This window comes from Heterocephalus glaber, unplaced genomic scaffold (genome assembly GCF_053883595.1).
Source record: "Heterocephalus glaber isolate CG9 unplaced genomic scaffold, H.glaber_assembly_v1.0 deba00001600, whole genome shotgun sequence".
NCBI lineage: Eukaryota > Metazoa > Chordata > Mammalia > Rodentia > Bathyergidae > Heterocephalus > Heterocephalus glaber.
In genome coordinates, this window is record NW_028258372.1 from 10699949 (window position 1) to 10725679 (window position 25731).

General features: G+C 36.7%; 1 protein-coding gene across 10 annotated transcripts in view; it reads left to right on the plus strand.

Moving 5' to 3' along the window:
* Dnm3 (dynamin 3) overlaps positions 1–25731 on the plus strand; it is a 587991-nt gene that overhangs the window by 415068 nt on the left and 147192 nt on the right. For all 10 annotated transcript variants that reach the window (XM_021265417.2, XM_021265418.2, XM_087194095.1 and 7 more), the window contains one exon: positions 14059–14168. In XM_021265417.2, coding sequence (XP_021121076.1) covers positions 14059–14168 — 110 coding nt within the window. The remainder of the gene's footprint in view (positions 1–14058; positions 14169–25731) is intronic.

Consider the following 25731-nt stretch of genomic DNA (forward strand, 5'->3'; position numbering starts at 1 on the left):
GCAGAAAATCCCTTACATTAAATTTATTAAATGCCAATACAAAATTTTTTTTTACTTCTCAAAAGAACTCATAGACTCTGGGAATCAGGGGACTCCAGTTGGAGAAATCTTACCCTAAATGTCTTGTTTTGGAGAAGCAGCCGGAGTCTTCAAATCCAACCTTGAACTAGGCAGCTACTTATGGAGTGATTAAGGGCCCCAAGCCAAGGAACTCACCCCTCCCACGTTGTTAAAACCCTTGACCGACTCAATCCCTTAGATGAAAGGAATGAAGGATTCAAATTAAATGCACATATATTGTCTGGGAAGAGGAAGCATTAACTATTCTCGAGCAGATGTTAATTTATTATCATTTTAATTATGCATCACACAAAGCCAGGAGAGATGAAACACTGCCTAGGTGAGTACTGATATCCTAAAAAGCATGTATTAAGTAGTGTCAGGGATCCACAGAGGCAAACATGAAGCCCTCTGCATGGTACTTAAAATCTAGTTCTACACAGATACAACGGGGTGGGAACCTCTGGGGTAATGGTGGATGTAGCAGAGGCAGAAACATAGAAAAGGCATCTGCAGTAATAGCCAACCCAGCAGAAAAACTAGGTACTTTGGGGCCAGCAGAAAACAAAGTTGCCTGAACAGAAGAGGTTTGGATAAGAAAAGCAAATCTTTCCCTCTTTATAGTTTCCTAATCAGTCTTGAGACTTTTGCTTTGCTTTTTTTTTTTTTTTAAAGTGTAACAGCACCTCCATCATAAAAGATAAGTGATTCTTTAATTTTGGAATTTTTATTTTATATGTCTTTCCCAAGCTTTTCTATTTCCTACTCTTTTTGTGTGGCTAGGGACACAGTCGCACGGTCCTGGATTTTTTTATATGCCTCCCTTGAATAAGAAAGTAGAGTTTAAATAAGTTGTTGCAATTATTGGCTGCTTTTCACCCCCTCCCTCCATATTGTTCGTGTTCAATGTGTGTTTATCTGCTGGGCATGTAGTGAACTTCTTTTCCCCTCATGCTCAATAGTTTACTGTTGTAAATATGATAGAGTTCGATCTGCTGTGTTTATGGGTGAAGAGATGACGGGTAAAAAGGTTTTCCCCAAGGACGAGGAAATTAATATTTATCAGGAGCCCTTCCAGCACCATCTCGTTCACTCCTCAGAGCCTCCGTGAGACGTGAATTATCAACTGCATACTGAGACAGCAGAAGTAAGGAACTTGCGGGGGGTCACGCAGCTAGTGTCAGAGCCCCTGCCTGAATCTCTTGTGTGTTAACTCCAAACCACGTGTCCTTTCCTCTTCATACTGCCCCTCGCGACAGTCCCCTTCCACTGACTTTTTCTCTCTGAAGCTGAGGACACAGGGGGCCACCTGTGCATGCCCAGAAAGCAGAAAGTACCTCTGGCTCTGGGCTCCTTTCACCCAATGGTGGATCTTCTCCCATAACTGCCTGCTCCCTCTCCCCCTTACACCTCCTCCCTTTCTCCATCCTGTCTTAGCCTCGTTCTATGTTTCACCTTTTCTCCCAGAAAGTAGGGGGCTGACCAGGAGTCATGACCAAGACTGATGGAGGAGAACTATTCTGTCCTTAGCAATTTCTTTGGGAGGACATTTGGAGCCAGTAATGGTGCACAGACCAGCTGCTGTGCTTGGAGCAGTGGAGCCAGATGTCCTCCTAAGTCCAGGACCGAGTCTCAGAAGGTGCATGGAGGGGCCCTCTTCTTCTCTCCCACCCTGGACTGCCTGGAATCCAGGGAGAAAGGCTCTTAACCAATGTAACCAGAACATGGTGCTCAGCTCTGCTTTTCCCTCCTGGAAGGCACCTCATAAACTTAGGTTCATATCAGCAAAAAATAGAAAACCTCACCAATTTGCTTGAGTACTCGGGCACATTGCTTTTTTGCTTAGTGCTGCCTCTCTCTCTCTCTCTCTCTCTTTTTAATGTTTCCATGTTGAAATGATAAAGGGGGGTCAGCTTTGATTTTTGTTTGCAGCTTGGTGACAAATGATGGGGAAAAATTTTAAACCATCCCTCTACTAAGTTCTGGGAATTGTCAGAGGATTTTATTTGCACAATGCCTTCCTGACCCCTATTTTCTCAGAGAAGTAAAAATTATGCTGGATTTGTAAACATGGTGCTTTTATGGAACTTTTACAAATGTATGGTATACTTAGTGAAAATAACACTTTTATTTAATATAAGTACTCCAAAGGGTCTATGCATGTAGAATGTGGTATGATTAATATGCACTTTAAGGCTGTTACAAAGTAAGCATAATTTTAGAGTTTGTAGGGTCTTTTAAAATTACTTTGTACCTTAATGTGCAGCCTCATGAGTCAAGATGAAGGATATTTGTCTTTGCATTTTAATAACAGAAATTCATATTATATCATGCACCTTTTCAAGTAAAACAACCGCTATTCCTAATTTGAAAGTTTCTTCTTTTAAAAAACATAAATTGCATTGCCTTGGAACATAGAATGAAATGAAAACATGTGACCATTAAGCATTAGAAATATGGTAATTTAAAGTTCCTGCAGCATGTTAAGCCATGCTGAGTAAATTTTTCCTTTCTGGCAACTTAAACAAGTAGAAAATAAAAACTAAATTTTAGTACTTAATAGCAAAGAAAATGTAACCCATAAAATAGTTGCTATTATAGAAGTAGTTTGTAATTACAGGCATGCCACCAGAAATGTTTGTCTTATTTTCATATGTTCACTTCTTTTGTTTCTTGCAAAACTACTCAAATGCTATCCTTCTTACTCACACCTCAGAATTCCAATTTAAAATTTCAAATACATGATATTTATTTTGCACATAATTTTTTCCACTTTCCTTTTTCTTTGGTTCAGGAAATTCAAAGCCGCATGAATGTGTAACACATACATGCTAATAATTCCCTCATGTAAGCTGCTTGGTTAATGGTATTGTCCTGCTTTACTATTTCTTTTTGCTAAAGTATAAGAATATAAACTGACTAAATGTTTTTACTATATTTTCAGTTCTTAAATTCCAACAACAGAATCTTCTGTAGCTACTTTAAGTAGAAAAGAATTTATCAAGGAGGATAAACTGTTCCAAGAACCACTGAAAAGGCAAAACTGCAGAAGGAGGTCGAGTTTCTAGGAATGATTCCCAAAATTGAATTCCAGAATTAGGCTGCAGGGAGCTGCTTCTGCCCCCCATCTTAAGGCTGTACATCAGGGAGCCACCATCCTTTTATAGCACCAGGATTTGGAGCTACATCATCTCTGCCATGATCCGGGCCAACAAAACCAGTTCCACACATTCTGCCTGTCTCCTGTGTGACTTGTTTTTGACTTAGAGTCTGTCATGAATACATCTGATTGGCTAAAATTATATCTAATCAGGAGCCCTAGCTACAAGAGCAAGATTGGGAAAGGGAAAGAGAGCTTTGAAATGAATTCATTCATTACAAGGAAGTAAGAGTAAGTGTTGAGATAGCCCATTCTTGAAATCCGCTCCAGTTAATAGTCTTGACATGTCCAACCTATTAAGATTCTGTGTTATTAGCTACTTGGAAATTCTCCATGTTGGAGGAGCTTGAGGCATACAGGGCCTGACAATAATGTGATCAGGCATCAAACTGACTTTTTCACTGAAATATTAGTATATGGGAATTTTCTCTGCACCTATGAATTCCCTAGAGAAAAACAATCCACTATCCTGCCTGGTAGGGGCAGGGAAATCATCTGGCTGCTATCATTCTGGGGTAGAACAGGAAGGGGGTTTGAGGACAACATCTGAGAGTGCAGACTTTCACTCGACTCTCTTGTTTTTACCCCACCTATGTTGCCCCCTGTCCCAGGTATCTCTGAGTCCGAAACTTCTGTGGTATAATTTCTCCAGGGAGATCTTCCCATCTCCTACTGAGCACAGGAATGGAATGCTATGGGTAGAAGAGGTGACTATGTGTCCCCCATTATTCCAGATATTTCTTTATACAGACTTCTACCTGATCCTGCTGCTTCAGCACCAAACTGTACTCACAAGTGTGTGGGTATTAGGTGCTTTCAAGGACAGAAGGGGCTAGCTGCTTCTCATTTCTTCCCCTGCAGGTATTTGAGGATAGCCCCTTTATGCTCTTCTGCTTGCCTCCTCCTTTCTAAAGCATTTTGAACATCACTTGTCCACTGCTTCCCCTCCCCTGACTCCTTCATTTCTGCGGGCTAATATCTTTTAAAATTCTTTTACTGTTGTCACAGTGGGTTTAGGGCATGTGACCAACCTGCCATCTTTGATATACTTATTATTACCAGTCTTGTATATTATCGATCTTGTACATACAAATGCTCCTGTGTGAATATTTCCTTAAATATAAGGATTAATACAGAGATTATGAAGATTCGAGGACAAAATTCTTTATGCTGTCATTTTCAAATTACAAAGAATTTTTTTTCAGTAGGAGCAGAGGGCAGGTTACATTTTGATGATATTAGATGACTTGTAAATACAACATACACTAAGTTTTAAAAAGATGTGGTATTGTCAAGAAGGCCATGAAAATGAAGGAGGACTCCCTCTTATGGCCAGAAAGACTTCTTGGAGGATGAAGAGAATGCAGAAGCCAGGAGAGAGTATAATTTCCAGTTGGAATAATGGCAAGTGTGACTAATTCTCTATTCTCTACCCAGTGGAGCTATGGCCTGAGTAGCTCCACTCCAGGACTTGAGTAAGTATAGAGGTGGTGGCTATGGAGCCAGTGGCCTAGACACCATTGAGTTTTCTTGGGTCCACAGAAGAAACTGTCAGACAGCTTCTTCAGTGTCTGAGAATCTAAACTACTGTTTACTAACAACTCACTGGTTCACAGATGCTGTTTACCATGCAAAATGTAGTTCTGATTAAAGCAGGGAATTAAAATCCAAATAAAAAAGATGGGTAGTGTGTATTACGAGTTTCATACTTGTACATCTATGTAGTTGTAACTTCTCAATAGGAATAAACACCAGATTCTAGTTTTCAACAGTATGTGGAACCCATGTTCTGGTATTTCCCATATTTTTCTAGCCTCTTTTTTTTCTTTGATACTTTGATTATTTATGTCAGTTACCATCTCTGAAGGCTTTAGTCTAGGCAGAGTGCTGTGCCAGCCCATGAAGGGACTATCCATGTTCATTCATCAAATGTTTGCTGAATTCCTACCATGCAGCCAACACTAATAAGTAAATGGTTTCCACCCTCAAAGAGCTTAGGGTTTGGTAGCAAAGTCAGAGTAACAGGAGAGCAAGGTGCAGAGAATTATTAACAATAAGGGCCGGGGATTTAGCTCAGTGGTTCCGCTGCCTGCCTCGCAAGCGCAAGGTCCCAAGTTCGATCCCCGGTACCAAAAAAAAAATTATTAACAATAATAAAAATAATGTTAGTCATGGAGTTATTCCTTTTGTTTAAGAGTTGTAAAAACAGAGCATCCATACAGGGAAAAAGTTTGGATGCTTATAAGATAGGACAAAGTACAGAATAATATAGCACAAATCAGGTACACTAGCGCTATCGAGGGATCAGAGTGGAGTGCAGGGAACCTCAGAAACAGTAGAGAAGGGCCTGAGTCCACTGCTTGGCAGCAGTGGGGCTTCTGATGTCTCAAGAGCGCTGCATGCTTTTGTGAACTTCTGGTGAAAGCATCAGCATCCACTCAGGTAAGCAGGACACTGCAGGCCAAGTTTGAACTGAAAGTTGAATGAATTGTGCGTATGGTTCTGGGGACTGTGTTTTCTCAGTTAGAGGTCATAGGGTACTAGATGGAGCTACCTAGTGTGGGAGACCTAATAGGAAGAGGCAAGCTCATTCCTGGCAGTGCTGGACCTGCAGGAAGACCTGGGGAACTGGAGAATAAGAGCCATTGAAAATCTAGGCCTGAATATTGGCCATACCTATTTGTTCCCTCTACATTTCTTGAGAATTTCTTAGAGGTGATAGCAGAATGAGAGAATGAATCTTAATTAAGGTTTTCTCAAAGCCCCATCCCTGCTTTCATCAGAGGGCTCCACTTTTAAATCAGTTGCATATATTGGAGTATTATCTCAGAATCTTTTTCTTTAAAAATGCAATTCAATGGCCAGCATGTGTTGTATAATCAATCCTCAGTAGAGAAAAAGAAGTCAATATGCAGTGTGGGGGAAGAAAAGATAACGGAAAAATGAGACCTACAGTGTTTTTAGAAAGAATGTAAATAAAGTGACTAGGATAATCTTTTGTGGGAATTTTAAGGCAGAGAGCAACTAAATGGCAAATAGGGAAAGATACTTCTGGTGAAGGAAATAGTGTAGGCAGAGACAAGAAGACACAATTGAGTATGTTTTGGGTGACTTCCTGGGAAGCACTGTTCCATGGCTGATGCAGTGGGCATGTTGAAGAGTGTAAATTGATTCTGACAGGCAATACCATATCTCTTAGAAATGACGGGCTGGGAAGCATGATGAATATGTAAACTCACTGTAACTTGTGAGCCAGTTATTCAAAGCATGGAAGATTTAGATTCATCCATGGCACCATCTCATCACTTTTTTCTTGGCCCGGTCCCTACCCAGAAACCCATGACAGTATCTCTAGTTTCTCTCCAGAAAGTCTGGCCACAAGGAGAAAAAGAAAACTTTGTTAGAAAAATATTGATCAACTTTATCATCTCTTGAGCAACAAGCAAATTATAATAATTGAATGTTCCATGGTATCTCATGAGTTTTCAGAATCCTGCAAAAACATTTACAGTCCCTGGGTGAGGAGTCTTTTCAACTTGGACAAATCTATGGGCTACTGCTCTGTCTTTGAACCAAGTGCTTGGTAGGACAATCATCCAGTCCATCCTCTTTTGGCTGGCACGATGCTATCACACATTGTTAGTATGGCCTTGTTATTAGAATGTATTGCTCATTGCCAGAAGAGTGATGTAGTCCTGGGAGTGGACAAATACATACACATTTCTCAATAGGGGAAAGACATTTAATAAATCAAGACTATGCAACATGGCAAAGGCAGTAATGGAGATACGTATACATAGAATATTATTATGAGTCTGAGAAGAGGAATGGTCAGAAGTTGGAATCTTTGTTTTAACAAACCACAGCTACTCTCAGCAGCATGGAGTACTCCCCATTCTTCTGTCTTGGAATCTGTTTCTAATCTTATTATTTATTACCCTGAGGAATACTGTCATAATGCTTTACAATGTTTGAGCAAGCCAGTGAAGAAACTTTAAAAAATCACATATTTAAAAATAAATTTGGTATCTTAGTGAATATTTAAAAATATACTACTGGCTTTTTTTTGTTGTTTTAAAGAAACAGGAGGATTTTTTTAGAGGTGGATATAGGATGCACTCAAAAATGGAGTGTGGGGCTGGGGATTTAGCTCAGTGGTTCCGCCACCTGCCTTCCAAGCTCAAGGACCCGAGTTTGATCCCCGGTACCAAAAAAAAAAAAAAAAAAAAAAAAAATGGAGTGTGGGCATTCAAGGAAATGAGACATGATACAGTTGGGAACTGGGAATCTTTTCTGTGTTTTGGGTGGTGAGAATCTGTGGAATTCAATAATTTATAGTCTTAGTCTTGTCTATTGGGTGCAAAATGATGTAGTGAAATAATGGCTTATTCATATGGGAAATCCCCGAAAAGGTGGCCCATTCATGGCTGAAAGAGAACCACTTGGAAGTAAAAAGGGAATGGTCAAACCCATTTGTAGGTGAAAGGGAGTTTACTCTGGTTTGGAAGGAGAGAAGAAAAAAAGTAAATAAACTAGGCTAATGTTCTGAAGCTGCAGTTTTTCTTCAAAGTACAATTTTTAAAATCTTGATTTTTTTGTCTTCTTTCTACCTAGTTTTCACTTTTTCTATTCTATCTCATTTCTTCCCTCTGAAACTTCAGGCCCTTATTCTTGGGTGGGGTTTTTTTGGTACCGGGAATTGAACTTGGGACCTTGCGCTTGCGAGGCAGGACGCCGGAACCACTGAGCTAAATCCCTGGCCCAAGGCCCTTATTCTTAAGGGGCTGCAGAAGGCCTATGGTTCCTCTTTAGTAACTGCTTCAGGCTGAGAAGGGGCACTGAATATTGGGTTGCATCTTTTGAAGAACCATCATCTTTCTATATTCGAACCAAAGTAAGATCTCCACAATTTCCATGCCTCTTTTTAGTTACTTTTGTGGTTGCAAAGATAAATGTCACTGGGCTGGATTTGAAGGGTCCCTGAGGCTGAAATAGGAACTTAATCCACCCTTAAAAAATAAGTTTGCAGATTCTCTGATTGTCACAGAGAAAGAAATTTCAGGATGTGTCTGTCTGCAAAAGAGATATGAGAAAGATTTATTAGAGGAAGACATAGGACACACTCAAGAGGGAGTGTGGCTGCTCAGAGCAATGAGGTCCCCCTTCTGGCTTTTTCATATACTTGCTTTATTATTATTTGAACCTAATATCCATTATACTCTACCATTTTTCAAAGCTTTTCATCAGTTTATACCCCATAAGAACAGAATCTCTGTAGTTTTTTTCATTGTTTTGAATTATCTTCAATTGTATATATACAATTTACATGTTTAAGTTGTGAGATTGCTATAAATTAAATGTAGACTAATAAAACTTCATCTAACAAATTATATGCTACTAAGAAAAATACTATAAATTCATTTTAAAAATTAGTCCTTAAACCATTAAAAATAAGTTTACATCACATCTGGCTAGGTAATTTTTAACATGATGATACAGGTAGACCCACCATGTTGGAATTTTGTTTATGATGTGTCATCAACAATGGAGTGTACAAAAGTGTGATGATTGGTAGATGTAAACATAAAAGAATCATGACATGATCCTTGACCTCAAAAAACTTTCCATCTACTTGAAGGGGGAAGCTGAACATACATAAAAATCAATATCGTAGAATTCCTATGATAAAAATTGTGGAAAATTTGAAAGCTAAAAAAGGAAGAGGTCCATGACATTCTTTAATCAGCATAATCATCAGAAAGGAGGAGGCACTGGACTTAAATTTCAAGGCCACGGGCACTTACCTTCTTGCAGGGAAAAAGACATTCCTAGAAAATAAAAGCAACACAAAGACAGAAATAAACATAGCCTATCAATCTAAACTTTGTAAAGATTTGGTGATCAAAAGCAATACCAATTAGTTAAGCATGTTACACAAATTTTTTAAATATTTGATTCTGAAATATATATGACTATCAAATATTATAATCAGTGTCTGGCTTTGATTAGCCGACATTCTCAAATCCATTTGACATTATTTGTAAAATATGCTGTATAAATTTTTATGCTGAACACTACGCTAGCACTATAATATATAGAATGAAGAACTGGTCTTATCCTTGAAATTTTTGTTGTCTTTTTAGTCAGAATGGTATGAACAAATAAAATTATTAAATATATCATCAAAGCAAGGTCACTGAACTATTTCCCCAATTCTTTCCCTATAGAGGAGTTATTCCTCCACACACCCCATCCTATGCTCAGACCCCCTGTAGCTCCTTCCTACTACCCGATTAGACTGATGGTGCTCTGCCAGGAGAAGCCATCACTGGGCATTGCCAACCTTGCAGCTATCTCTCATTGACTCTTGCTTCCTTTCAATGTCAGCAAGCACATACTGTGGCCACCTCATGATCCCCACCTCCCCTCACCTTGATTCTTGTTCTGATCCTATTCATCATTCACTCATGAAGACTGATAAAAACATTATGTGCTTACATTTTTTTTAGAAAGTATTTTAAGCTAGAAGACAATTGCCATGAATTCCTCAAGATACTTCCCCCTCACTTCAAACATACTTATCCCATTGTTCTGGTCACTTTCTGAAGCAGTTCTGGAAGTCTTCTTGTGAGTGTCTTTATGAGGTGCGATTAAAAAACTACAGTGAATGCTGCTGCTGGATGCTAATGGAAAGGCAGGCTTGTAAAAATATTACAGTAGTCCTCATCCACTTTATTTAGCGAATCTGGCACCATGAAACTTCTGGCTCTTTCCCAAATTCAAAACCACCTTGAAAAGTAAATGTTTTCAATGGATTCGGGGCATGGAGATATCCATGACAGTGTAACTAAAGACATTCACAAAAGAGGACTTCCTGATCGTGACAAGAATGATAGCGTAAGTGGCTTCAAAACAAGGGGGAGTATTTTTCAGGGACATTAATTGCAAAGCTTCTTCTACTGTAATGAATATTTTTTAAAATGTAAACTATCACCACAATTTTGATCTCACCGACCTCAGGCCACTCTCACACATAGAGAATTTTTTGCCTACTTTATTTCTACTATTTCTTCTTCTTGCCAAATTACTGCAGAGAAAAAATACTAGGTCTCTTATGTTCCCTTTCTCTTTGACCAAAATCTCTGTGGTCCTCAATGTCTCCCCTACAAATAATCTGGCAATCCCCCTGAATTGAGAACAGGAAAGGTGCTATTTAATTATGAAGGAAAGGGTGGCATCAAATCAATGACATTAGTCTCCAAGGCTCTGAAAATATGAAGAAGCTCTTTTTTAATCTCCACTTTAAAAGTATTTCTATAAAATTTTACATATGCTTCCTCCAAAATGTCTAGTCAAGATGTTTAAATATATCATTTTTGTATTGTTTATTGAAAAATGTTGTCCATGTTTTTTTCTTTGTGTAGATAACTGTCTTGAACAATAGAATTGACTGAGTATTCTGAGTACTAAAGGAATAACTTTCATGCAAAGTTTTGAGTGCAAATGCATTTATAAAATGAGGCAATATCAAATAAGATTAAACTAGTTCAAAATGGATAAAATAACTAATGCCTTTTGTGTAAATTGAAAGAGAGATGTGGTGGTGACAGAGAGACAGACAGACAGTTATAAGCATGGGAAAACTTTTTGCACAGGAAGTAGAACTTTATCTGGACTCCAGAAAACATTGTTGTGATGGGGGAGTCAAGAGGGTAACTCAAGTTGGGCAAAGAATGTTGGCAAAGATAAATTTGTTAGAAATAGAGACTTCTTATGAAAGAGAAAGGAAGATATTGGCAAATGACGATTGGACTAATTTGTGTTTTTAAATGTCACATTAACTATTTTAGTAAATTTTCTTCCATGAAAAATGGGAAGCTACTGAAAGTTTTGAAGGACTATAATGGATTTGACAGAATTGTGTTTTAAAACTGCCTTCTCTGGTGAACTTAGAGAAATCAGAAGGAAAGAGACTAAATAGCAGTCCACTTATGGTGAAATGCTTGTGAGGTGCCAAGGACCAGGAATAATGTGATGGGAGTGTGTTAAACAAGGAGAGCTACGAAAAAGCGTCAAACACAGCACAACATAATCCTGACATAATAAAGAAGGTGAAGAAAGACAATACATCAGAAATGGTGAGGTTTCCAGCTGAGTGACTGGAAGAATAAAGGATACTCCAACAACAGAAACAGGAAAAGCAGAAGGGAAAATTGTTTGGATAGATGGGAAGAGAAATGATTGTAAGTGCATGTGGTTCAGTGCTGTCAAGAGAAATTTAATATAAACCACACACATCATTTGACATTGAATAGCAGCCACCTTCAAAAGAATATAAATAAATTTAAAAATTACGTTTAACAATACTTTACCCTAATACATTCAAAATACTATAATTTCAATATATAATCAATATAAAAGGTATTCCAGAGATGGCTTACATTCCATTTTTCATACTATATCTTTGAAATCTGGTACATATTTTATATTTACAATGATCCCTTTGTAGCTACGTTTTAGGTGCCCAGTAGCTGTGTGTGGCTGGTAGCTACCATACTGGACAGCACATTCTTACACTATTTAATAGACTGATAAAGATTATTTAGTAAATGTTTTAATCAAGCAAATTCTAAGACTCATTGGATTCTGGAAATTATAATTCTTTATGTACTTCCTCCTCTCTGATCCTTTTTAAATTTTAGCTATTTCAGATTCGTGTTGGTTTTTTTAGCATATTATTCTTGTTCAAAACCACCACGATTTTTAAAAATACCCATGATATATTGTTTCATTGCTTGGAGTTGCTGCTGCTTCATTTTAATTCTCTGACTTCTGTAATTATATTTTTTCTTCTTTCTTGGTCAGTCATAAAATCTTGGGATTATGAAGTAATTTAGCAATGTGTCCTCAACGACCTTGGAAAAATGGCATTGAGTACTGGGGAAATGAACACTGCATTTTTCATGTTCCCCTGTCTGCACATGTATGGTTTCCTCCAATGTTTAATATCTGACGTAAACATGCTGGATTTTCAGTCTTCAGTATATGCTGAAGAATGTAGTACAAAAGGAAGGCTACTTCTACAGAAAATAAGCCGAGAACATTGTGTTCCATCTTTACAATGAAATGCAGATTTCCCATTAAAAGGCAAATCCATCATTTCAAAAGGTTGAATAGGATGGTGCATTAAAAAAACCCAGCTGCTTAAAGTTAGGGCATTGAAAAGCTTCCAATAAAAAATGTTCCCTGGGTCTCAAGCAATTTCATTTGATTATGTATTGGATAGGTTTTCATTCAATCTAGAATCTTGCCTCTTAGAATTCTATCCTAACATAGATTAAGTAAGTGTTTTTAAGTAAGTTGGACTCAACTCCGATACTTCATTTACTTACATTGCATATTTTGCTAGTTAGGATGCATTTATGAATAAATTATTAACATTGGACAGGAAACATTGGAATCTTCTTACTGTGTTTTGCTTTCTCGTCTTTTCCCTATGCTTCTTCTATTTCCTTCCTTAAGACTGTCTGCCAGCACAGCCATTTTGTTCTCCCACCAGCTTTCTCCAACTGGAAGGAAACCATCTGTTTTACTCTGCCTTATTTTCATAGAGTGACACCTTTTTGCTAAGCTAATGTGCTCTGCCTGACTTTTCCCTGACTAATTTAGGAATAAGAAATCACAAGGCCAGTGATATCCCCTGCAGTACAACATAGTACCCACATGGCTGGCTTGGGAGCATGGGAGAGTTCTGTTCCATGCTATTGAGCCTCAGCCACAAATTCTCAAGGAGGTGTTCTATATGCTGTAGGATCAACAAAGCCCATGCTAGACATATTTGCATGGTGCACATGCTTCCCGTAGGCATTAATAGTTGTGTAATAAATGTTACAGCTATCTTCATGATCTCCTCTGATCCTGCTTTCTCATACAGAGGACTACTATTTCATAAGTGCCTTGCTAACATGCGCCTGTTAGTAGTTATTTACCAGGTTTGTTAAGCAGAGTATTTGGCTTGCTCCTATTGTACTGGTTGTTAGGCATTTGTACATATGATGATATTGCTCCTGGGCCTTTTCCTAAAAGGAAAAGTTTCCAGTGATTCTGTAGCATTCAACATGTTTTACTAATGCCATTTTGGTCCCAGTTGCAGACGTTACCTTCCCCGTATCCATGTTCATCCTGAAGAATTGCTAATTTTGAAAGAGAGCTTCTACTAGTTAATACTGGTGTACTTCTGGTGGGCTCTTTTTCCCCTAAGGAGCTGAATAATGCTATGAAATTTATGGAATGACAATTTTTCTAGACTTACACTCTCAACCCCAACAAGGGAGTGTTGTCTGACTTTATCACAGTCTATGGGGGTGTTTTATTTTGGGGTCCTTGTGCCTCCACTCCTCTGCCAACACTGGCTATCAAAACTGCTTAGGCTGCAAATAAAACACGAAATGCAATCCATCTGGCATTTCTCACTGAATTAGAACCAGGACATTTTTGTTAAATATTAACAGATGGCTAAATTCTTAATATCAAACTAACATTTAAAAATATCTAAGGGGACCTACACGAGGGGAGAAAGGATAGAGGACCATGTGTTTTTTCCATCTCTGAGCCCTTCTTTTATAGTTCCCTCTCCCACCCCCATTTTTCCAACTCATGTGTTGAGAATCACTGGAGTTTCCTATATTAGGTAACTTTTATTCCTTGGTAGCTGGTATCAAAATAGTGTTTGTTGGTATCAAGATAGTATAATCAAGTGTTAGCCAACTCTGGTGATGTGTTGCCTGCCGTTGGCATGTTTCAAGATCTTAAAGTCCTCTCTCTCTGTTTTATAATAGGAAAAAGAAAAGAAATACATGCTTCCCTTGGACAACCTCAAAGTTCGGGATGTGGAAAAGAGCTTTATGTCTAGCAAGCACATATTTGCACTCTTTAACACAGAGCAAAGGTAAGAAATTGAAGCAACTCTGTATGCATATTTTTTCCTTGAATTTCTACATGACCTAGAGATAAGATTTGCAAATAGTTCCTTGTTTGCACCTTGAATTTTGCCAGCTCTTTGGTTTTACTTTCATTTATTTTGTATTTTTAACCTCCACCATGGGTTATGGCTTCAAAAGATTAAAGCAGAATAGGAAAGATCTAATTAATTTCCTGGTTGCCCTGCAGGCACCGAAATCATGCCGCACCTATTCTTAAAGCTACATTTTATTGCCTTAAAGGTGTCCCCATCCATGTGTACACATTTATAAATTACACAATGATTTTTATAATTATAACAGCATCTGTCTAACATGGATGGATGTCTTTTTAGGTTATGACTAAATTCAATGAATAGAATTATTCAGTTAAGGTGAATAAAAATACCCAAAACTTTACAGTTTCTCAAAGTATCATCCACATTCATTGTTTTTTTTATTTTCATAACAACTTCCCATGAGGTTAAAAAGGCAGAATGATAATAGCTCAATCTTGGAAGGGGCCAATATGTCCATCATAGGAATGGATAAAGAAAATGTGTATTTGTGCACAATGGAGTACTACTCTGCCATAAAGAAAGATAAACTTGAATTATTTGTAAGAAAATGGTTGCCTCTTGACACCATAAAGGTAAGTGAAATAAACCAGACACACAGGTTTAACTATCACATACTTTCTCTTATGAGAAACTCAGAGTAAAAACACAGAGCAAAATAAAAGACAGCTAATAGGAAGTAGGGAGAAAGATCTTTCTCAAAGGGAGAGGAAATCAAGAGATGAAAGGAAGAGAGAACTGAAGATGTGTTGTGTGCATGTGCCAGCTCCACACAAGGAATGTAAACATTGTGTACTACAGACATACGCAAATTAAAATAAATAAAAAGGCATAGTGGTGTGGTGGCCATTTAGTACATTAGAAAGTGTAGCCTCAGAGAAGTTCACTGACTTTCTTAAGATCACTGTACTAGTACATGAGGGAGCTGGAACTCAAGTCAGGACTTCTTCTACTCAGATTTCTTGAGATAGATCCTCTTTTCTTTTGGTCCTGTACAATATCAAAAGTTTATCTTTGGCTGATCATCATGGAATATCATGGTAGCCCATTAAAACTATCAACAAAGTTAAATAAGCAGGTGGAGAAGTGATAAGATATAGGATAGAGATGTCAGTGGACTACAACTAGGACTACAAAAGTAATAAAGGCAATTCTTTTTCCCAAGTGAATGTGTTACGGGAAAAATCTATTTTTGTTAAGTTATTAAGAGAGTGAGTCATTAGGTGGCAGGGTCTAATTTTAACCCATGTTTCCAGGCTGTGTTTTATCTTTATTTAGCAGTGAATGAAATTACTTGATTAGGTTCAATGATGGCCCCAAGGTCAATCACACGGTTAATCAAAACAGCAAAGGAAGATGACTTCTTTCTACATTCCCAGTCAGTTGCTCAGAATGACTCATAATACAAAAATACTTATAAAAACCATAAAAGCAAGCCACTTAAAGAATCAAGGAGAAAGGAAATGAAATACTTCTCTCCTACCAAATGCTGAAGTAGGATTTTTAGAAAACTCAGTATTGTTTGAAAGTAGCTTGTAAGAAAAAAAACAAAAACGCACTGAAAATGGTAAAGAATAAGAAAAGCTTCTTCGAGTAGTAATGATTCTGCCATCTACAGCCAAACTTGGTACTGTTTACATGGTTTCATCAGAGTAGGGGGGAATCAAGAGATTCTGAAGTTCTCAACAGCGGTGTAATCAGCCTTCTAGAACAGGAGACTGCCAAACAGGAACTCAAACCAGATTGAAACCTCAATCAACTTGAGGTTCAGGTTCTACAACGCTGTGGTATAATGTAAAGGCAAAGTAGTGGTGGAGCATTTTGAGGGAATGAAATACAACTGTAGATTGAAAAAAGAGTAAAATAAGAACACTAGATATTCTGGAATCTTAGGGTTCTAAAAAGGCACTCCACTCTTCAGCCACTTCTCGGTGAGCTCATGGAGATGTCCTTACAGCACATTTGAGATTGTCTTTTCCTTTGAAATCTTGATTCGTTTACATTATTTTTGTGTTGTCTAGGCCCCCCAGTGCAATATTGAATACCCATGGGTATCATTGTTTGTTTCTAACTTTAAGGAGAATTATTTTTTAAATTTTATGGTTGAATACTTTTAAATAAATAACGGATACCAGGTGAAGAAGATTCTTTGGGATCCTGGTTACTAAGGTTTCTGTTTTCATTTTCAAATCATGGATGGGTGTTGAGTTTGATCAATACCTCCACCTCAGAGACTGTCTTTATTCTTTAATCTGCTTATGTGGTGAGTACATTGATAGACTTTCTAACATTAAGCCATCCTTGATACACTGGGATTTAAGCTAGTTAGGTCATAATGTAATGTTACTTATTATGCATTCCTGGCTTAAGCGTAGGGGTTTTTTTTGTCAATGTTCATAATAGAAATTGGCCCATAAATGCTTCTTTTTGGGGGTAGTTTCTCTGTCTGGTTATAATACCAGCATCTGTTAGCTTCATAAATTGAGGTGATAATAAATCGTTTTTGACTGAATATTGGGTATAAAATAAGGATTAACTGTCAATTGAATGTTTGGTGGAAATCACCAGCAAGATAATCTGGGCTGGAAGGTTTTTTGAAAACTAGTCTTTAAAAGTGATTTAATGTTTGGAGATTAAAGATTTGTTCAGATTTTCTATTTTTTCCATGAGTCAATTTGAATAAGTTCTGTTTTTACTAAAATATTGTTCATTTTATTTGTTTTAAAATATACTAGTATCAAGTATTTCTTTTGTTTTTAAAATTTTCTGCTGCATCATTTTTTATTTCTAATTTAACCCTTATCTTTTATTTCTGTAATCACTATTGCCAGAAATGACTTTGACATTTTGATCCTGGTTTCTATTTTAATAATGCCTGTTCTAGAGCTGGGGATTTAGCTCAGTGGTTTCGCCACCTGCTGCGCAAGCGCAAGGACCCGAGTTCAATCCCCGGTACCAAAAAAAAAAAAAAAATAATAATAATAATAATACCTGTTCTCTTCATTATTTCTTTCTTTGCATTTATTTTTTGGTCTTTTATTTCTAATTCTTTAATTTAGGCCATCAATTTTTATTCGTTTGCTTATATATGCATGTAAACCTATAGTTTTGCTTTTAGGGAGTCTTTAACTGCTTACCAGAATTTTTGAAATATTAATATTTTCATTGCCATTCCATTCTGTCTCCTAATCTTCATTTTTTCTTTAAGTTACTTAGAAGTATGTTTCACATTTAATAGTGCATAAAATATTATTATCTTGTTGTTGTTTATTTCTAACTTAATTGTATTGTGCTCAGAGATTATGATCGAGTACATGCTGAGTTTTCATAAATATCCCAAGTACATTTGAGAAGAATGTACATTTACTAATTTGAGAGTTCATGTTTCATGAGAGTTCATTTGGTTACATTGTACTTTTTAATTGTATTATCCAATCTCTGTTGTTACTTTTTTATCTTGATTATTTCAAACATTTAACAAATAAGCACTTAACTATGTCCCAGACCAAATATTTAAATACAAGATGACAAAAAATTGCATATTTTTTCATTAATTTGTATAAGATAACAGGAAATATAAAAATGACAATTTCATCAAATTTATTCAATAATGTTTCTGGGTATGGTATATGTTAAAATATTCAACACACAATGCAACATTACAATCTGGACAGTAATATCTAGTCTCTTTCCTAATTCTTTTTGCATTATTGTCTTTCTTTAAACAATACACTTTACACTGTTGTGTTGGCCTTTCCTTTTTTTCGGTGAGTGGTGAAATTTCAATAAAATGTCTGCCCACTAAGCCTAATGGTGAAGACGTCCATCCATGATGGACATCCTGTTGGTGTTTTGTTATCCCGTATTTTTCAATTATTTGGTCTATTAGACCTAATCTAAATTGTAAGTGGCTTTTTGAACCCCCTTCTTTTGAATAAATAACAAACAAGTTCCATTTTGTTTGGCCCAGAAGGTGTGTAAATGTTTTGTAATCATATTTTTTCCTCATTTTTTGATTACAGGATAGCTTGTTAGATGTTAATCAACTCTGTCAACACTGCCCATAGAATTATTATAATCATTGACCATTATTAGAATTTTTTTTAGTTCTATTTCTTCTTTCAAGTTCTATCATGTCTGTATTATGAATAGTTGACAATAAGGAGATGTCTTTTTTTGTCTTCCCATTTCATAACACAGACTTTTTCTCTCTGATATGCTAACATTTCTCCCTTTTTCAACTTTTTCTTTTACAGATCTTTCAGCACTTCCTTCCTGTTCAGTCTCAGTGTCCCAAAGATATCCATTTTGTATTATAAAAGAATATCATTGAGTTCTGGAGAAGTATAAAAATTGTATCCAATGCACTCATGATAAGCATTTTTATAGATTGTAGTGCAAAATTATAGGTTATTTTTCACAAATAAAATAAACACAAATTAGTAAAAGAACCAGAACTTATTATTAGATTTCACTAGAAACAATCATCAAAGGCTAATGCAATGGTCTAAATAAAAAGTAATAAATATAGTCAATATAATAATAGTCAATATATACAACAAATAGAGGTACTAGTGTTATCTCGTGCAAACAAAAATTGACTGATTGAAATGACACCTGCCCAAGAAACTCTTGGGATAGTCAGTTCAGTACATAAACAAACACACTGGTTGAGTGACACTCAGATAAACTGTTTATCTGTGAATAATATAGACAAATGAGTAAGTATTGTTGCATTCTAGGGAGGCGCATGGGCAGGGAAACAAAAAAATCATAAAGAATCTTTATTAGAGGAGTGTTGCAAAGTTCACTTTTTCATGATTGTGAGCTTGAATATTCTAATTCTATCCATTTTTGCCCTATGTATTTTGAGGCACATCTATGATTTTATATTCATACAAATTTAGAATTTTTGGTGACTTTATAAAAATAATTTTTTGACAACTCTATTCTTACTGAATTCATTTCATTTGATGTTAATACAACTATTCTACCTGCCTTCTGCTTAATATTTTCTCAGTATATCTATTCTATGCCTTTTGTCATCAACCTTTCTAATTGTTTCTCTGATAGTAGCATATGGTTGGATTTAGTTTTTAGATTTTAAAATATTATTTATTTTATTAATACGTGTGTATAGTTCATAATGTTTATATTCCTTCTAGGAAGTTGGGATGGGTACGTAACACATTGGTTCCTTTTATTCATCCCCGTTCCCTGTCCTTCCTCACTCCCCACCCACCTCTTGATCCTCTTCCCTTTTTTTGTACCTGTTTGCAGTGGATAATATTTACATTCCTTGTGTCCATGTGCATAATACATACCAATTCCTTTTTTTCCATCCCTTATCTCTTTTTTCCCTCTGTCTCTCAATTCCCTTCCCCTTTAAAAAAGATCTGCCTCCCTGCATCCTATTATCTATCTTTTATTTTGCTCTTTATTTTTACTCTGGGTTTTTCATATTAAAGATATTTAAGCTTGTGAGTCTGATTTATTTCACTTAACATTATGGTGTCAAAGGGCATTTATTTTTCTACAAATGATTCAAGTTTGTCTTTCTTTATGGCAGAGTAATACTCCATTGTGTGTAAATACCACATTTTCTTTATCCATTTATCTGTTGATGGACTATTGGCCCCTTGCAATATTTGCCTATTATGAATTGTACTGCTATAAACATGGGTATGCATTTATCACTGTAATATAAAATCTGTGATTCTTTTAGGAAGATACCTAGAAGGGGCAAAACTGGGTCAAATGGAATTTGTTGTTGCAGTGGTTTTACGAATTTGCATATTGATTTCCATAATGGGCGTAGTAGTTTACATTCCCACCAAAAGTGTAGAAGTGTTCCTGTTTCCCTACAGTCTCTCCAGCACTTGTTATTATCGGATTTCTTGATGGCCATTCTCTTGGGGGTAAGATGGAATCTAAGTGTTAATTTGCACTTCTCTAATGGCCAGTGATGTTGAGCGTTTTTCGTGTATGATTGACCATTTGTACTTCTGTGAAGTATCTATCCATATCTCTGCCCCATTTTTTGATTGGGCCTTTCATTTTTGGAGGAGATCTAATTTTTTTGAGTTCTTTATGTATTCTAGGTATGAATTGATTAGTCTTTGCCTCTGCTGCCCTGCTCCACTTCTCTCTCTCAGGTCGGCTCCCTCACACGGGGCAGGGAGGTGCTGGGGTCAGCTCTCTGCCGTAGAGCTCGGGGTGGGGCTGGGGCACCGCTCCTCTGGCATGGATCTGTTCTCTCACACACAGGTGGATCGGTCCTCCAGTTCAGGTCTGCTTTCTCTCCTGGATGTGTTTATTTTTCAACTGATGTAAGATCTTATTCTTTTAATTAGTGAGCTTAGTCCATTTAAATGTTTTATTATTGCTTGTTTATTTGAATTTACTTTGAGCATCATACTTTATTCTTTACCTGGTCTTTTCTATTATTGTTTCTGTCCCACCTTCTTTTCCTTTAATTTGGTTTATTTTTTGGTGGTTTTGCACTTATAAACTTTGTTTTTATTCTTTCAGTTAACTTTTTAGTATTTTGATATTCATATTTGACTTAAAGTCGGATGTTAGTCTTTCTGCTCTTTCCAGAATGACCCAAGACACTTTGATAAACACCTCCTGATTTTCATATTATTGTCAATGTTTGAATTCCATACTAATTTTTCACCATTTTAGTAAATATTATAATTAGTTTATATGAGCAACAGTTATATAGATTTACTGGCATGATTACTGAATCTTTCTTTATGCACTCTCATATTTCATTTCAGTTCATTTTCTTTGTACTAAAGTATATCTTTAGAAATGTCCTCCATGGTTACTATGTGGTTATAATTCTAATTGGTGTTTGTTTTTCTGAAAATGTTTTTATGTTGCCTCTCATTTTTGAGTAGTTCTTTAACTGGATATTAAAGTATAGCCTGATCATTATTTTATCTCATCATGTTGATAGCATTATTTCTCTACATTCTGGCTCTTTAGAAGTCAGCCATTGGCCTAATTGTTGTTACTTTTATAGATGATCTATATTTTCTCAGATTTATTTTAAGGTATTCTTTTTCTTTGGTATTCTGACGTTTCAGTATAGCTGTTTGTGTGTGTGTGTGTGTGTGTGTGTGTGTGTGTGTGTTGCTTTATGTGTCCTGCTTGGGATTCATTGTGTTTCTTAATCGTGAGGATTCATGATTTTCATAAATTATAAAAAATTTTGACTTTTGTTTCCTTTCTATTCTTTCTTGTTTCTCTTCTAAAATTCCTAATAGACATATACTAGACATTTTATCCCATCCTCCATGTGATATATATATTCCCTTTATAGTATATATAGTATCCCTTTGTGCTTCACTGTGGTTTTATTATATTTTTTGTACCATTTTCCAGTTCCGTAATACATTCTTTGTACTTTGACCTGGGCAGGATGAACTTGGCAATCATTTTTCTTTGCTAGTGGATGTATTCTTTTTCAGTCCTTTTTTTGGCCCTAAAGATATGACTTTTGGAGGGGCCTGGCTTCCATGTAAATTCCAAGGTTTTGTTTCTTGATCTTTTATGGATGTTAAAATCCAAGCCTTTTCGTTACTGTGACTGATGCCATAGCATAGCAAAAATGACAAAAGATGTCTTTTCTCTTAATGTTTTGGGGGTGGGGGGAGGGAGGTATTAAGTATTTTGTTCACTCTGGAAAAAGATTAGATGTTTAAAATAATGTTTTTAAAAAACTCTAGATATCTTCTAGGAAGGAATTTTTCAATTTTTCACTTTGCACTCTTAATTGAAAGGAGGTGACCTTTCATTATCACTAGATCATAGAAATATAAAACTAGGCTTCTGATTTCTGCTGGGGGTAAGGACTGTGATAATATGAGCTGAAAGACCAACCTAGGGTTCAGGAAGTGTACAGACATGGAAGTTTTACAACCCATTTATAAAGAATGATCTTCCTCCCATTCTCCCGTTTATTCTCTCAACAAATAATTATTCTGTTATCAATTGCAAAGTATCTCTAAGCAGTTCTTCATCATCAGTCTTGCAGGTCAGTATTGGTAAATTAAAGAAAAGATTTGATCTTAATTTGATGACATTTTCAATCACCAGGGAGCATTTTATAAGTCCATTTTCCACTGGTCGTAACAGAAAATACAAGAAATTAGTGAAGAGATGAAAGAAGAAGAGAATCGGTTTAGGGGATTATGATACATGCAATAATTGGGTTACACTAGGTAAGGTAGCATTTAACCACATTGCTTGACAGTGTGGTCCATTCTAGTACTTAGGTGCTGCAATGGCAGGGAGCCTAAGATTCAGCCACAGGCATAAAATTAGCATCACAGCAGGTGACTCTCACTGAGTCATGGAATGGGCTGATGCAGAGGAAACAGAAAGGAAGATCCCCAAGAGGGAGTAGTTTTGATCAAAGCAAATAGTGGGAAATGTTTCTTAATCTATTGCTAGCTTCTTCTGAATAAGAAGCTAATTTCAATGGCACAATGAGCCCTAGAATGAAAACATTGTTTTCTTTAAATTTTATTTCCATGGAATTTATTGAACTGAACTTATCCATGTAAGTTTACTTATTTTAATAATCTGCAAGAGGGTAAACCATGCATGTATCTAAAGCTCTTATGCTTAGCATAATTCTATGACCTGTTCTTAAATCATATTCTTTTCACTAAATTGGTTTTGAGGTTATTTTCTTAATTGTTCTTTCTTCTGAGACAAGATCTTATGAGCAAGAAAGTATTTTCCTTCCTTGCCTTTAGATGTGCTTATCCTTGATTAGTTCAGAAGATTTTCTAAATGTCTGTATTGCTTTGTAGTTTTCATCCCTGTCTTCCATGACAATGCTTTGGTTCAATTTATTCACTCAACAGACCCATGTGCAATGAAGTAACTTGGGTTAAGAGGTCTGGTGTAAACATCAGAGTTGGCACCAAAGTAGGTGTAAAATATGGCTTTTGTGGGTTTTCTGAAACCATAGAGATCATCTTGTTTGTCCTCCTTTCCCAACACATTAAGGAACTAACATTTGTAAAGTTAAATGCCTTCCCCATATCAAAGTCAGAACTGAAACCCAAGTCTAATGTCTTCAGATCCAGGGCTGCTTCTGATACCAACATTTAAATATTAACTATGGGAAATGGACAGGAATTCCACTTACGGCTTTAATTGGAATTGCTCCTAAGAGAGCAGCAGTGAAGAGGTTTTAAACTTCTTGAGCAGGCATTTAAATTTGCTGTCGGGTCTTACAAATTTCTGTGGAATGCTTTTAGGTTCGTTTTTAAAGCCCTGCATGGAACTGATCAGTACTCCTGTTGCAGTTCCTCAAAAACTGCTTGAGGCATTGCTGCTTGTATCACAGCATTGTTCTTGAGAGCTCATCCAGTTCATATTTCAGCTTTCCACTATAAAGTTTAAAACAGTTACTCGTGGCTCTCCATTATCAGGTGTGTGGGAATTTATACGTTTAACATCCTTTCTTAAAAAGCCTTCAGTGTCCTGGTGAATTAACATGATCTTTATGAGTCTGGTGACCAGATTTTTTGAGCCATCCTAAAAGTGTTTCAATGGTAAGATTTTTATAAATGGAAGGATTTGTTACTAGCTGCAGTGACTTCAGTGCTTGAGGAGAGTGAATTTCACACCCTGCCTGATTTAGCCTACATAAACCCCAGGTAAGAATATACATTCCGGAGTCCCTCTCTGGACCTTTCAGACATGGCATCTCAGATGCCTAGGGAGACTGACCCCATCTATTACAGTACTTTGTTCTCATAGTCATTGTATCACTGTAAGTTACAGAGGTTAAATCTAAGTTAAAAGATTCCTAAATTTCTTTGTGGCATGGTCTAAACCAAGGATTGGAATGTTCCCCCAGGTTTTTGTTCCATTTGATTTTGTTAGAAATGCCATGTTTGCCCTGGTAGAATGTCTAGATAATGGCTTCACTGTGCTGGTCTTTGCTCTCCCCAGGCAGGCCTTCAGTTTTAAGGTCAGGCTAAGGCCCATTTGGTCCCAGGTATGTCAGCCCTGGCAGCCAGAGGAGATCTGTTTCTATCCAGGGGGTTTCTAGGGCAGCCACATGATATTTTCTAAGCACTCCTTGGGGTTGTCAAGCTTTGTTTTCTTTTAAAATAAGTCATTCTTTGACGCTGCTGTGTAGCTTCAATTCAGGATATGGTTTATCAACATGACCAAGAGTTCCAGTTCACCTCCTCCCCCTTTTTCCTATAGAAAATGATTTTAGGATGTTTCACTACTCCACTTAGTCCCCAGCACATTGCTGACACTCAGTAAATGTCAAATAATGTCATGAGATAATTAGTACATGCTCTCTAGGTGTTCTGGAAAGAATGGCTCTTTATTCTCATCGTTGAGCGGCATACTTTTTCCACTTGTTAGCTAGAGACGAATTGGAGTCAGGTTTTCCTTATATATTCCTCTATGGCTTTGTTTCTATATTAAGACATTCTCAGAGTTTAAGTTATTTGGAAGTGTTCAATTAAACAAATATGCTGGGCAAAAGGTGATATACAATGCCTGTGTAAAAGGTCATGTCTCACGTTAATGTGGCTGAGTGTCAAATCTGTATTAAAAAGGAAGCAATTACTTTTCCATAAATAGGGAAGGTAGAAGCTCCTATTTATAGGAATTTCAGTAGTAAAAGCATGCTGTATTCCGGACTAGGAGGTCAAATATTGTGTAAGAAACTCAGTGCAATTAAGCCTTTCTATAGAACGTAAGCAAGAAACCTGGAAAAAATATTTTATTTTTATCCCATGTTGTTAAAACGATGTTTAAGACATTACTTCTAGCTTCACAGAACATTGGAATTGTTTATCTTCTGAAAACTCTGATTCAAGACTTTACTGTGTCATATGAAGTTTTAGGCAGTAAACAGTTTCCCAGCCTGCACTGAGCAATGAAATTATGTATATTACTCTACTTTTTCCCATGGCACATAGGTAAGTCAATTATCCAGGAAGGGATGGTGTCCTCAACTTCCTAGTGGAGGAAAAAAGTAAATCAGTTTGAGAGTAGAAACTCTTTGTCCCTCCCATTTGACCTGTACAGTACTTAGTACTTTGTACGCTTCATATACCTTAGTGTATGACATAAAGTTTTGGTTTTCTCCAGGCTTTCTTCCATTTTTCTCTCTCTCTCTCTCAATCTACTGTGTATGAGGCTATCTGATATCTGATGTTCAAAGGAGAACACAAGTAACTGATAGTAACCAGGTGTCAATAATGTCCCTGTGAGAAACACTTAAACAATTTTAAGAAACAGGGTGGGTTGTGTAGGTAGACTTTTTTTTTTTTTTTGTACTGGGGATCGAACTCGGGTCCTTGTGCTTGCGCAGCAGGCGGCAAAACCACTGAGCTAAATCCCCGGCTCAGTAGACATTTTAACACTGTGTACTTCCTTCTGGTTTTAAAACAGTAGGTTAAATTAATTAAGATGTAATTTT